General features: G+C 36.7%; 1 protein-coding gene across 1 annotated transcript; it reads left to right on the top strand.

Annotated features, from left to right (window-relative positions):
• The first annotated feature begins 497 nt into the window (after positions 1-497).
• il20ra (interleukin 20 receptor, alpha) lies at positions 498-12531 on the top strand. The gene is made up of 7 exons (XM_067384930.1): positions 498-655; positions 1315-1444; positions 2833-3038; positions 7142-7317; positions 8213-8357; positions 8620-8759; positions 10615-12531. The coding sequence occupies exons 1-7, from the start codon at positions 604-606 to the stop codon at positions 11284-11286; spliced, it is 1521 nt and encodes a 506-aa protein (XP_067241031.1). The 5' UTR covers positions 498-603; the 3' UTR covers positions 11287-12531.
• Positions 12532-13031: the final 500 nt, after the last annotated feature.

The raw sequence follows: 13031 nt of genomic DNA, 5'->3' as shown, positions 1-13031 counted from the left end.
ATATTGTGTTATTTATAGTCATGTCAATAAAGCAATTTTGAATTGAATTAGATAGATAGATAGATAGATAGATAGATAGATAGATAGATAGATAGATAGATAGATAGATAGATAGATAGATAGATAGATAGATAGATAGATAGATAGATAGATAGATAGATAGATAGATAGATAGATTCACTCAGGTAATGAAGTCACACCTGTATAACCTGTCTGCTGTCATTCCACTCACTGCTACTGAACTGCCCTCGAGGAGAAACCTGTGCTAATCTTAAGACCTTATAATTTAGATTGTGACATGGCATCACACACATAGCATTTTAAAATTATTTTTAATGCTTTTATTTGAATATTAAAGTTATTATGAAGACGTGGCTCATGATGAATACTAATGAGGTCGCGTTGGCGTTACTTAGAAACCTTTCGAGCCTCTTCACCGGTTGGCTCAGGCTGGTCACGTGCCTCCCACCAACGCAGAAACACCTGCAGGTGAAGGACTCTGTACCTGAGAGGCGCGAGAGGAATGAAGACTAAAGCAGCATTACTGAAGTCAACAACACAGAGAAACTGACAGAATGTGAACGACTGAGTGTGTGGAGAGGAATGGAGGCAGTTTTAGTGCTCGCGCTGTGTTTGATCTCCACAGGAGCGACAGGTAAATCTGTTCACTCTAGTCTGCGTCAGATTTGATTGTTGGGTTTTTAAATATTTGAATTTTAATGTAGATTATTGCATTTTTAATATTTATAATACCAATTATAATATAATTTCAAGTCTGTTTGGAGACATTTAAAGAAAGGTGTTTATATGGAAACTTGTGAATGAAAAACAAAAAAGGTATTTAAGACTTTCTGTCTCACAATTTTTATCAGAATTGCGCAATACAAACTAGCAATTGTGAGAAATAAAGTCAGAACTGACGTGATTTAAAGTGTTAAATGTCTCAGCCCAACCCAAGCTCTTCAGTTTCTATTTTATGAGTGTCATATATTCTCTTTCCCACAAAACCTCTTTTACATCATGTGACAAATGAAACAGAATGAAATTAAAGCATGTGTGTATATTCATTATTATGATCAGCTGGGGTTCTGTCATGAATGTGATCATGTGTAAGTCTTTTATCATCAGGAACAACAGGAAGCAGATTCACCTTTGAAACTCTCGTGTGTCTCTTCCTGTGGTTTTATGAAATCTGGTTTATTTCAAGAATGCTTAAACTTCACTGCATTTCCTGCTGTGGCGGAGAGGCTCTGAACACAGACAGGAGTGTGAACGTGATCTGTGTGCTTATTAATATGTGAGATTATTCTGTAGTGTCATCTGTCACACGACTGCCTGAGCCACGAAATGTCCTCTTCTCCTCCGTCAACCTGAGGAACATAGTGACGTGGACGCCCGGAGAAGGATCTCCTGATGGGACCGTCTACTCTGTGGAGTATGCCATGTGAGTGTGCCATACTGTATAGTAGGCCAAAACAGCATGCGAGCTGTGCAGTATGTCTGGATTCGAAACAGTGAGATTCTGAAGTGTGCATACGATGGACACTTTACTATCCCATGAGGCCATGGGAGAGTTGAAGTGATGCATGTTGTCACATGACCATGACAACATGGTGGATGTAGTCCGAATTTCATTCATACTATATAGAAATTGACATTTTTAATGGTTGGGAACTAAGTTTCAAAACAAATTTAGTATCTAATATAAAGTATGTGATTACGGATGCAGCGAATGTCATCGCATTAGATATAAAATACCAAAACAAGTGTCATATATTGTAAAAAAAATAACTAAATAAATGCATTTTATAATCAAACCATTTGAATAAAGGACAAGTTTGCAATGATCAATCAATAAATGTAGTGTTTAACTTGTGTTGGGCAAAGCAGTTTTATTTTAGTATTATTGAGATACTATTATAGTTTTATTAATACACTATAAAAATATGATCAATAATTGATGGCATCATATGATTTTGCATTAACTCATCAAAACAATTTAAGCAGTTTCAGCTTTTTTATAAGTTAAAAAATCTGAAACTGAAGTTAAAATAGTTTTAATTTTCCATTTTAATTTTCATTTTAGTTAAAGTTTTAGTAATTTTCTTGTGTGTTTTTGTAATTTTTATTACAATATACTTATATTTATATTTATTTTATATATTTTTTATTTAATTTATAATTATATAATATATAATTATTATATTATTTATATATAATATATTTTTAATTATATATTTGTTAAAATGTCTATATAGTTTTTATTTATTTATTTCTATTTAATTAATTATTTATTAATTTATTTTTTCTTAATTTTTAGTTATTTTAGTACATCTTTCATCAAGTTAAACTAAATTAAAACGAGAAACTAGCTGAAATAAAAGTTGAACTTTTTATATTTTATTTTATTTCAGTTCAAGTATTTTTAATTTTAGTTAGCAATAATAGCTTTGCTTCAAATATATTCCCAATCAGGCAATCGTGATCATGAAAGAAATAACAAGAAACAGAAATGATTCATTCTTCAGGTCTGAGTCATTTGCTCTTTCACTGATTCAACGACATCGAGACTCAAAACATGATAATAGACATTAGTGAAGAAAGATAAGATCTCGCGGCTTTTGTTTGCTTTTTTGTACAAATATGTACCGACCCCCACAAACCAAACCAGCAACCTTTTACACAAACGAGGAATACATCAATGATTCATCTTGAAGTGGCGATAAAGACGAGAAGTGCTAGAAGTCATCCATCGACCAGAATAGTTTGAGCCAGAACAGGGAGGGATGAAGGGATAGAGATGAAGTGTTTTCCATAACTGTTTTCCTGCAGATACGGGGATGCGGAGGGGAGCGGCAGTGAGCAGGTGCGATGGAGGCGTGTGAATCAGTGCAGCTCCATCACACAGAGCGAATGTGACGTGTCTCAGGAGACCTTTGACCTGCACGAGGAGTACTACGCCAGAGTCAGAGCCGTCGGCGCGCGCACACAATCCCTCTGGAGCGAGAGCTCACACAGATTCAGACCCATGACCGACAGTGAGTGACTGATGAACTGTTTATCAATGTTGATTAAAGCCTTTACAAATACAGTACAGCAGTGTGAAGATTTCCACGTACATACAGTAGAGATATCATAATTGATAGAGCTTGTCGCCAAACCTCTCCACTGCAGGATGTAGTCAGTGCCGTTTCTAGGCATAGGCAAGCAAGGCGGTCGCCTAGGGCGCAAACAGCTGGGGGGCGCCAGTGAGAGCCCCCGCCCCTCCAAGATTTTTTATTTATTTATTGTATTATTATTATTATTATTACTAATATTATTATTTCGTACTTTTGCTATTTTGAGGCATTATGATTAGGCTAACGTTACTTGCGATTATCTGAGTGACAAGTCTCCTGGTGATAGGCTAGTGGATCGCATCGGGATGTTAAGTGAGCTCTCAGATTCAACCGCTGCTGTTAATAAGAGAATAGAGAAATGAGACGTAGAAGGCGGCAGGGAACGTCGTTATCCATGCTTACTGGATTAAGTGTTTTAGTTTCAGAAAGAGGATGAGAAAAAGAAAGCGAAATATGCAGGTATGTTACTAATTGATTAATTGTTCTGTTCTATACAAGTTGCTCCATCATCACGAGCAAAACATGACACTGCATATTAACACAGGACAGGTTTACCACGTCATGCTCATTTCAGCAACGGAATATTAATTTATAGCATAATAAAGTTGAATAAAAAAATCATTATCAGAGATGGCTGTTTAGTGTAAATTGACCAAGTGATAATACCATAACTATGACAAGTTTGACAACCAGCGTGGACCTGCCAAACGAACATAGCTTCAACAGAAAAACAAACAAAAAATAAATAAATAAAAATTAGTTTACATGAATTCAGTGCATATCAAGAAATAACTTAAAAACATCAAATATATACATTTCTTCATGCTGTAATAGTGCAGTTGAAGTCACAGACAGACAGGCATTGTGATTTGGGTGTGTAGATCACGAGAATCTGTTTCTGCTGGAGAGTTTTATATTAATTCTACAAACAATCATAAGGTGCACTCAACACATTTTTGGAGAAACACAAGGCAGATGCTACTGTAGAAAGAGAAGCTAAAACAATTATAGAACATAAATGAGTGGTGTATTGTTATTCAACACATTTTTTAACTTTGGAGAAAAAAAAACATTCTTAAAAATATTTTATTTCTGTAGGCTACATGAACACCAAAATACCATCTTCATTAGATTGTATTTAGAGTTAAACTAATAACAGTTTCATGTATTTATTTTATTAACTATCATTTTTGTGAGTAGAATACAATTTTAACTAGCTTAAGAGTTTCAGTTTGCTCTGAAATATATGTTTAAAATTTTTTTTTCATCATCTTTTTTTCATGCATGGGTTCTTATAAATATTTTTGTAAATATATAACATGCAGAGAGCTAGTAGAATTGACTCACAAAAATGGGGGGGGGGGGGGGTGGGTCTTAATAGGAATCTTGCCTAGGGTGCCAAAAAGTCTAGAAACGGCCCTGGATGTAGTGACTGACTAGAAGTCCCCAAAAGTCATGTGGACCTCCTCAGACTCACAAATGTTTTTATTCCAAACATCCATGTGTGACTGTTGTTGATGGCAGTAATAACACTGCCTACAGTAAAATGGCACATGAAACATAACAGTTGTATAGACTTGTGCCGATATTCGGTAATGCGATAAATCGCGATAATGAATATGCACGATATTGTAATCATGGGCACTTCAGAATACCGTAAATAATAATTTATTACCAATTATTAATTTTTTATAAGGCAATTAAGAATACTGTACCCATCAATCGTATAAAATGCACAACACCGCTGTATTCTGCGTCAAAAGAACACGCGCTCAGATGTAAAGAAGCCCAACGTGCACGAGAAGCACATGGCGGAACGAGTGAAGGAGACGAGCTGAATGAAAGTGCGCGTTCACTCTCTGACAGCAGAGGGCGCTGATGGAACAGCAGCGGTTACCACGGAAACCGTGCAAACAAAGTAACTGTGCTAGTGAAGTTTTTAAAATGCTTCAAACAGCCATTCAATCTCAGTGTTGTTCATCACAGCACCAAATACTGAATACTTAAAAAAGACTTAAAAGGGTATTTATTTTCAAACCTAAACATTTTTATATTTTAATCTGGACTACAACATGCCCTAATGATTAGAAATGTTCTGATTATTTGCTATTGTTCAGTAAAACTTAAAGACATTCGGCTTCATTAGTTAACATGTTAATTCATTATCACTAAACTGACAATAAAAATACTTATAATGTATTAATTATTATTAATTAATCTTAATTTCTTAGTTACTATTTAATAACATTACTAAAATCAAAATAACTTATTGAATGGACCTGAGATAAAATTAACAATGATCAGTCTAAACTAACATTAACAATTAAAAATAACACTTTCTGTAACAAATGTAGCTATTGCTCAATCTTAGTTAATGCATTAAATAGAGTAAAGTGTTACCTGTTGTTCTAATTCTTTTGCATTTTAATCTGTTTGAAAATTTCAGTCAGAGTTGTTTTTGTTTTATTACAAAAAGAGTTCTTAAACCTGTTAAACTATGACAAAAATGGTTTTGCAACTTATTTTAATATCGTGATAATACCGTATACCGTGATAAAAGCTTCATCAATTAATCGCAACATGAAAATTTGATACCGTCACATGCCTACAGTTGTAGCATTCAAATATTTCTAACTATTGACCATGCTTTGGATGCTTGTTAAGCCCCGCCTCTGCAAGCTCACGCTCATTTGCATATACTTGTGAGAGCCACGCCCACAACGTTCCAATCAACATCCGATGCATAAAACCAAGTCCTGCTTTTTTCTGTATGTCAAAATATGGGAGAAAAGATCGGATGCTACTTCTGTTTTGTTGCAAATTTAAATCTGTATTTCATTTCAACATATTAATTTGTGACCCTGAACCACAAAACCATAAGGGTAATTTTTTAAAATTGAGATTTATACATCTTCTGAAAGCTTAATAAATAATCTTTCCAGTGATTTATGATTTGTTAATATTTGGCAGAGATAAAACTATTTGAAAATCTGGAATCTGAGGGTGCAAAAAAATCTAAATATTGAGAATATCGCCTTTAAAGTCATCCAAATGAAGTCCTTAGCAATGTATAAACATGCATTTTTGATATATTTACGGTTGGAAATTTACAAAATATCTCCATAGAACATGATCTTTACTTAATATCCTAATGATTTTTGGCATAAAAATAAAAGTCAATAATTTTGACCCATATAATGTATTGTTGGCTATTGCTACAAATATACTTATGTGCAACTTATGACTGGTTTTGTGCTCAAAGGTCACATATGGTAAGTAAGCATGTAATAAGCATGAGAACGTGTCATTAACGCAAAATAATCACTGTTTGATCAGGTGGATGGATTCAGTTTTCCTGGACACTCCACACTGTCTTTCTTCTTGTGTAGTAAAAGCATAAAATAATTTAGAACTCAGATCAATGTATTTCCATTCTGAATTCAGATCAGCCTGTCAGAGTTTATATGTGATGATGACCAGCTGACCACACATTATGATGTTTAAATTGCTAAGCTGCTGCCGCTTCAGTCGTTTTACACGCTTCACATCAGTCAACAGAGAGAAATCGGTGAGATTTTCCAACAAAGATGTGTTTAACAAAGACTTAAGCTTGTTTTACAAGCTGTAAACCTATAATTAGGGTCATTTATTGTGTTATGTTAGGAAACACAAATGCTTTAAACCACATAAGTGTTCCTCACATCCTAGAGTGTGTTATATTTCATTATCCAGAATCATGGTCCAACCCTGCAACACTCTTGAAGGATATTCGTGCTGAAATGTGACTCATGAATTGTTCAGGAGCAGGAATGTTTTAAATCAGGGTGGAGCGTGAACATGACAATCATCTCTGCATGTCTTTGTGTTTATATTGAGCTGATTCTTTCTCACGTTGACTTCTCGGGTTATGCTATTTATGTACATGTGTGAAAGCAAACACAAAAAGCTGCTGTCACTGAACTCTGACCCTCATAAAGGCAAATCATTAGCAGCGTCTGACCTCATCAATCTCTGTCCCGCAGCGGTTCTCGGAGCGCCGCTGGTGGAAGTGAACATGAAGCAGAACTACATGAACGTCACGATAAAGGGGCCCTTCAGATGGAGAACTAAGAGGACAAAGAAAGACAAGCCACTCTGGAAGATCTTCCCACACATGATCTATAATGTGTCTGTGTTCAACAGCAGGAGCAATCACACGGTCAGTGCTTGAGAATCGACTCGCTCTTAAAAATAAAGGTTCACTGTTGGAGTCGGTGCTTCCATGAAGAACCTTTGGAAGGCTCTTTATAGTGGAAAAAAAGTGGTAGTTGATTATGATTTGACTTTTTTAACTTTAGTTAGTGTGTAATGTGGCTGTTTGATCATAAACAACATCTGCAAAGTTACGACGCTCAAAGTTCAATGCAAAGGAAGATATTTTCTGTTTAAGGACTACAACAAACGGCTGGTAGGGACTACAACGAGCTTGTTCCTGGGTTAGTGACATCACAAACCCAAAAATTTGCATAAACCCCGCCCCCGAGAACACACAACAAAGGGGGCGGGGCCATGTTGGGCTGCTTTAGAGAAGAGGAAGAGTTGTTGTAGTCGAGTGTTGTTGACATGCCGTCATTTTACGCCGGACTGCTTCACAAACGAGGGTCAATTCAACACAAAAGATGAACATGACGGCACATGCTAGTGGATGAGTTGAATCAACTCCACAGCAACTACATCAATTTATCCACTAACCATTCAGAAACGTCTAAAAGTTGTAACTTCTTCCTGAGTCTCTCCATCAGTGTCGACTCCGGTTTGAACAATGTAAGGCTGAACACTTTCCTCATTTTGGCTGCGTGAGATTCTCCTGCTTTGTTGTTGTTGAGCTGTTAAAGCTCCGCCCTCTTCTGGAAAGGGGGCGGGAACATCAGCTCATTTGCATTTAAAGGGACACACACAAAAACGCCAAATTTGACAAGCTATAATAAATGAACTGTGGGGAAGCAAAAATGTTTCTTCCATGGCATCGAACTCTCTTTGAACCTTTATTTTTAAGAGTGTAGGTTACTCTTTATCCTTTTCAATTCGACTAATGCATTTTGTTGTATTTCCAGAATCACATGCGCCTCAGGAACGGGAGCTTGAGGCTGGGGCCTCTAGAGTTTTCCACACAGTTCTGCGTGACGGCTCATGCCGAATCCCAGTCTCTCCCGCTGGCCTTCAAACGCAGCGAGCGGCTGTGCATCGAGACTCCCAAAGGTAAACACAGCTCCATCAGCCCGTGAAGGAATCTTGTGTTTTCACTTTCAGATTGTCAGGTGAACAGGTTTGAGCAGTATTTGATTGACAAAAGTGACAGGACAAGTTGAGGAAACCTTTTCTGTATTATCAGATTATCTGCGTGACTGTACCGGAGGTGTTTTCCCAGAGAGCTGGACTTCCTCATGCTGGAGTGCTGGTTTATTGTCTTCAGACGCTGTGAATGTGGGTGTGTTGATGTGTGAGTTTCTCCCTGCTGTAGATCCGTTCGGAGATCAGCTGCTGGCTGCCATGCTGGGAGGAGTGCTGCCGTCTGCGCTGTGTCTGTGTGTGCTGGCTGTGCTCGGAGGACTCGTCCACTGCTACATCACGGACCACCGGCAGACGCTGCCCAAGAGCGCTGTAAGAGCCACACTCCAGTCAAACAAACACGCTGTTACATTACAATGTGTAGAGATGCTTACATCTCCTCCAGTTCCTCCATTTTTTCAATTATATGTTCACGGTCTTTTAAACTACTCAAGACAAACAAGAACACGCTGTATGTGTCGTGTCATGTGACACATACGACATGTGCCAGTACCGAGTTCTCTTTCACGCTTGAACAAACAATGACACACAGAATTGTGCCAAAATGCCTGTTTTGTGGAGTATCCTCATTAGAGCATCTTAAATGAGTTGAATTACGTTTTAAATGAACTTTAAGAGTTTTGAAATTAGATGTTCGTGTTCATGTTCGGCAGCTCTTAAAGTGACAGCAGCCTAATAAACCAGATGCTGTGATTAATGTTCATCAGAGAACAAAGATAACAGAGAAAACTGTAGCTTTAATAAGGATTAATCAATATTAATTTATGATTTATATAGTTAAGACTGTAAAGTGTTTGATAACTTTATCCAATTTCTGTATATTTCCTACCTGTTAGACAGGTAATTACCAATCATAATTACTACCATTACCATAATTATAATTATAATGGGTTTATGTGAAGATTGTCCTTATTGTTTAAGTTCACTTGAATTAAAAGTTATTTTTTTTAAATCCTAATAAATATTGAAATTGATAGCTTTCAATTATACTTTAATATTGAATGTCTATAATTAATAAAAAAAACAAAAAACTAATATTTAAAATATACTGTATTTATGTTGTTTCTACATTAATTTGGAGATTAACTGTGAAATTATTACAATTTAAAAAGTAATGTTTTTAAACGCGATTAATCACGTTTAATGACAGAAAAATTTGTGATTAATTCGTTAATTTTTTTAAATCGATTGACAGCACTAATATATATATATATATATATATATATATATATATATATATATATATATATATATATATATATATATATATATATATATATATATATATAATATGTGACCCTAGATCACAAAACCAGACATAAGGGTCAATTTTTTTAAATTGAGATTTATACATCACCTGAATAAATAAATAGAAGCTGAATAAATAATCTTTCCATTGATGTATGGTTTGATTGGACAATATTTGGCCGAGATAAAACAATTTCAAAATCTGGAATCTGAGTGCAAAAAAAAATCAAAATATTGAGAAAATTGCCTTTAAAGTCGTCCAAATGAAGTCCTTAGCAATGCATATCCACTCACAAAAATATTATAGTAATAAATTTACAAAATATCTTCAAGGAACATGATCTTTACTTAATATCCTAATGATTTTTGGCATAAAAGAAAAATCAATAATTTTGACTCATGCAATGTATTGTTGGCTGTTGCTACAAATATATACATTATATGTGTCTTTACTGTCACTTTTAATCTATTTAATGCACACTTGCTCAATAAAAGTATTAACTTCATACAGTATTAATCATCTTGCTGACCCCAAACTAATGAACAGTAATGTGTTTGTTGGTTTCTGTGAGCTCCAGTCCAGATTTTATTTCCATTCAGATTAAATCACAAAATAAAGTGTAACTAATTTCTAATACACACTACCATTAAAAAAGTTTGGGGTCAGTAAGATTTTATTAATAGAAATTATATATAACTTTTGGCCATCTAGTGGTTAAAAACAAAACTGCATGCATTTCAGAAGAGACCTCTGAGCGTCAGTGAGACAGTAGTCAGATCTTGTGTTTTGTCTTTTTAGAGCTGCTTTAAAGCAGGATTTGAATCTTAATATTCAGGGACATTTGCATCATTCAGTTATTTTCCTGTTTGTATAAAGTGTTTTAGAAATAACTAAAGCACTGTACTTTTGTCATTTCAGCATGTGGCTCGAATGAGCGAGAATCTACAGACCTTCCAACCTGAAATGCCTTCAACAATCATCTTTAACGTGTTTAAATCGGATCGGTGTGGAGATGAGTGGTCTCCGCTCTGTCCCGCGGCTCTGCCACAGCTCCGCTCTGCTGAAGACTCGCCCGCGGCCGAAGCTGAGGCTCAGAACGCCGTGCCGGAGCCGCCCGTGTCTTACGCGCAGCAGCACGCGCCGCCGCCGGCCGGATCCGGAGCTCAGGCCGAAGACTCGGAGAGCGAGGACTCGGAGCAGGAGCCGCTTCACAGCGAGGCTGGAGATTACGGCATCGTGGTGCCGGCCTCTTTCGACGCGCCGGGCCAGAGTCAGGCCGAGGTCAGCCCGTACAGGACACAAGGCCACGCGATAGACTCCAGAGCGCCTGAGGACGCCTGTGAGGATGAGCAGAACGACGATGAAGAGGAGGCACAGATCTTTTTGGACTGGAGCCCAGAGACTCGAGAGCTGAAGATCCCTCTGATGAGCATGTTGGGTCTAGAGGACGAGACGCAGATCCAGACCGAAGCGGTCTCACTCCTGCCTAACCTGATCCTGAGACAGGCCTCGCAGGAAGTCTCTGAGCAGGAGGATGACTTCACCAAGATGGAGCGAGACTGGGGCCTTATAATCCACTCCAACTCCTGAATAACACTGACTCCCGAAAGAATATGAAGAAGACTTTATCCTGTACACTTGCCATGTCCACATTTATAGTCACCATGAAACCAAAAATTTACAGTTTATACTAAATGATTCATCATTTTTTATGTTCCTCTTGCAGCATCTCTTCTCTTCTCTGATGATGAGGGTGGGGCAACCTGTCACTCACATGAGATCCACCAATAGCAAACCACAACCATCCAATCAAAATCAAGCCCGCCCTACATTTGTTCTTGTTTGCAAAGCGTTTCCCTCGAATATATGTCACAATAGAGAAGAAAAGACCAATGCAACTTCCCTTTCATGATGACTTTAAGCCGATATAATGAAGGATTTCCAGCAGTCTTTGTTTACTGCATAAGCTGTCAATCACTGTGAACACGAGACTCAGTCCTTTAGCTTCTGTATTAAATTACATTTAATCATAGTCATCTGATTCCCCAGAAGAACACCTGAAGCTGCTCATGGGAAACATGGACAAGTGTTTTTTGAGCTGTATGCCATGTATCAGAAAACAATATCTATTATGCAGCTATAAAAAAATGTGAATTTCACACAAAAGCCCTCTGGTTAAACATCTACTGTAATATGAAGGAGTATTTGCGATTGTCGAACCCTGACATCTTGTGTGAAAGCCATATTTCATTGGACGGGAATGAAAAAATGAGATTTGTTCAGTACTGTTGTGTACGGTTTCTGATGTGACATCGAAAATATCTCTCAGCAAAACAATGCACACATAAACCACGCTTTGAAAGCATTAGACAGTATAACATATTGAACAAATCTCTGACATAAAATTAAATATAGTGTAACAGTTTCTGTTGCAGGACTGTTGAATAGAGAGTGTGTGTGTGTGTGTGAGAGAGAGAGAACTAATCAACAATTATATAGAAAAAATAATTGTGTCTTTGAAGGAATTAATGTGTTATATTGTATATATCTATTTCAACTGTACATAAATACAAAAAGATAATTTTTTTATTGAAGTTAATATTTTTTTTTAATTTTTGAACAATAAACATATGTTTACATTATATATACATCAAATTAAATGTTATTATTGAAGTTAATATTTGTACTGAAGATTTGTAACATGTTTATTCCATATAGAAATGTGAAAGAGCTGCACTGAATGATTGTAAAAGATGAACAAACTCACTTTCAGCTTTCACTTTCCTGTCATTAATTTTATCTTTTGATCCGTCAGAAGAACAATAAATAAATGAACCCAAGGAGTGTGTTCAGTTACAGCTTTTCTTCCCATCATCATACAGTATTTATAGATTATGATATAGTTTATTCACACAATCTCTCTCTGAATGTGATTTATGGATACTGTTTTACAGCCTTTATTCAAGTAAGCTGCTGCTGATGACTAAATAACTCAATAGCTGCTAATGTTTTGAAAGGGTCAGAGTTCATAGTGTGGCAGAAGAACAGCACTGGAGGAGGCAAATGTAAGACATTTAGTGTTAAAGCGCTCATCAAACACTGTTATCTTTCAGCAGGCCGTTTCTCTTTCAGTGATATCACTGAGTAAATGTTTGGAAGTTATATTACTGAAGATGTCTACTGTCATCTCTAGTGTCTCCAGTAACAGACTCGTGCAGCAGCGCCTCCTCCGGCGCCTTTGAGAAGCGCAGCTGCGCACTGTCCATCATCTCCATGACAACCACTCGACGCACAACAGCAGCACGAGACGCTGGGATGTTTTCAGGTGAAACACC

Source organism: Chanodichthys erythropterus, chromosome 4 (assembly GCF_024489055.1).
Source record: "Chanodichthys erythropterus isolate Z2021 chromosome 4, ASM2448905v1, whole genome shotgun sequence".
NCBI classification, from domain to species: Eukaryota; Metazoa; Chordata; class Actinopteri; order Cypriniformes; family Xenocyprididae; genus Chanodichthys; species Chanodichthys erythropterus.
The sequence above is the reverse complement of the archived record's forward strand: the minus strand, read 5'-3'. Positions and strand labels throughout refer to the sequence as shown.

What these genes read in the sequence shown, in the direction of transcription:
- il20ra (XM_067384930.1), top strand. Translation starts at nt 604, where the DNA reads ATGGAGGCAGTTTTAGTGCTCGCGCTGTGTTTGATCTCCACAGGAGCG. An exon ending in ATTCAGACCCATGACCGACA is followed by an intron (nt 3,039 to 7,141) that starts GTGAGTGACTGA and finishes TCTGTCCCGCAG; the next exon opens with CGGTTCTCGGAGCGCCGCTG. An exon ending in AGACGCTGCCCAAGAGCGCT is followed by an intron (nt 8,760 to 10,614) that starts GTAAGAGCCACA and finishes TTGTCATTTCAG; the next exon opens with CATGTGGCTCGAATGAGCGA.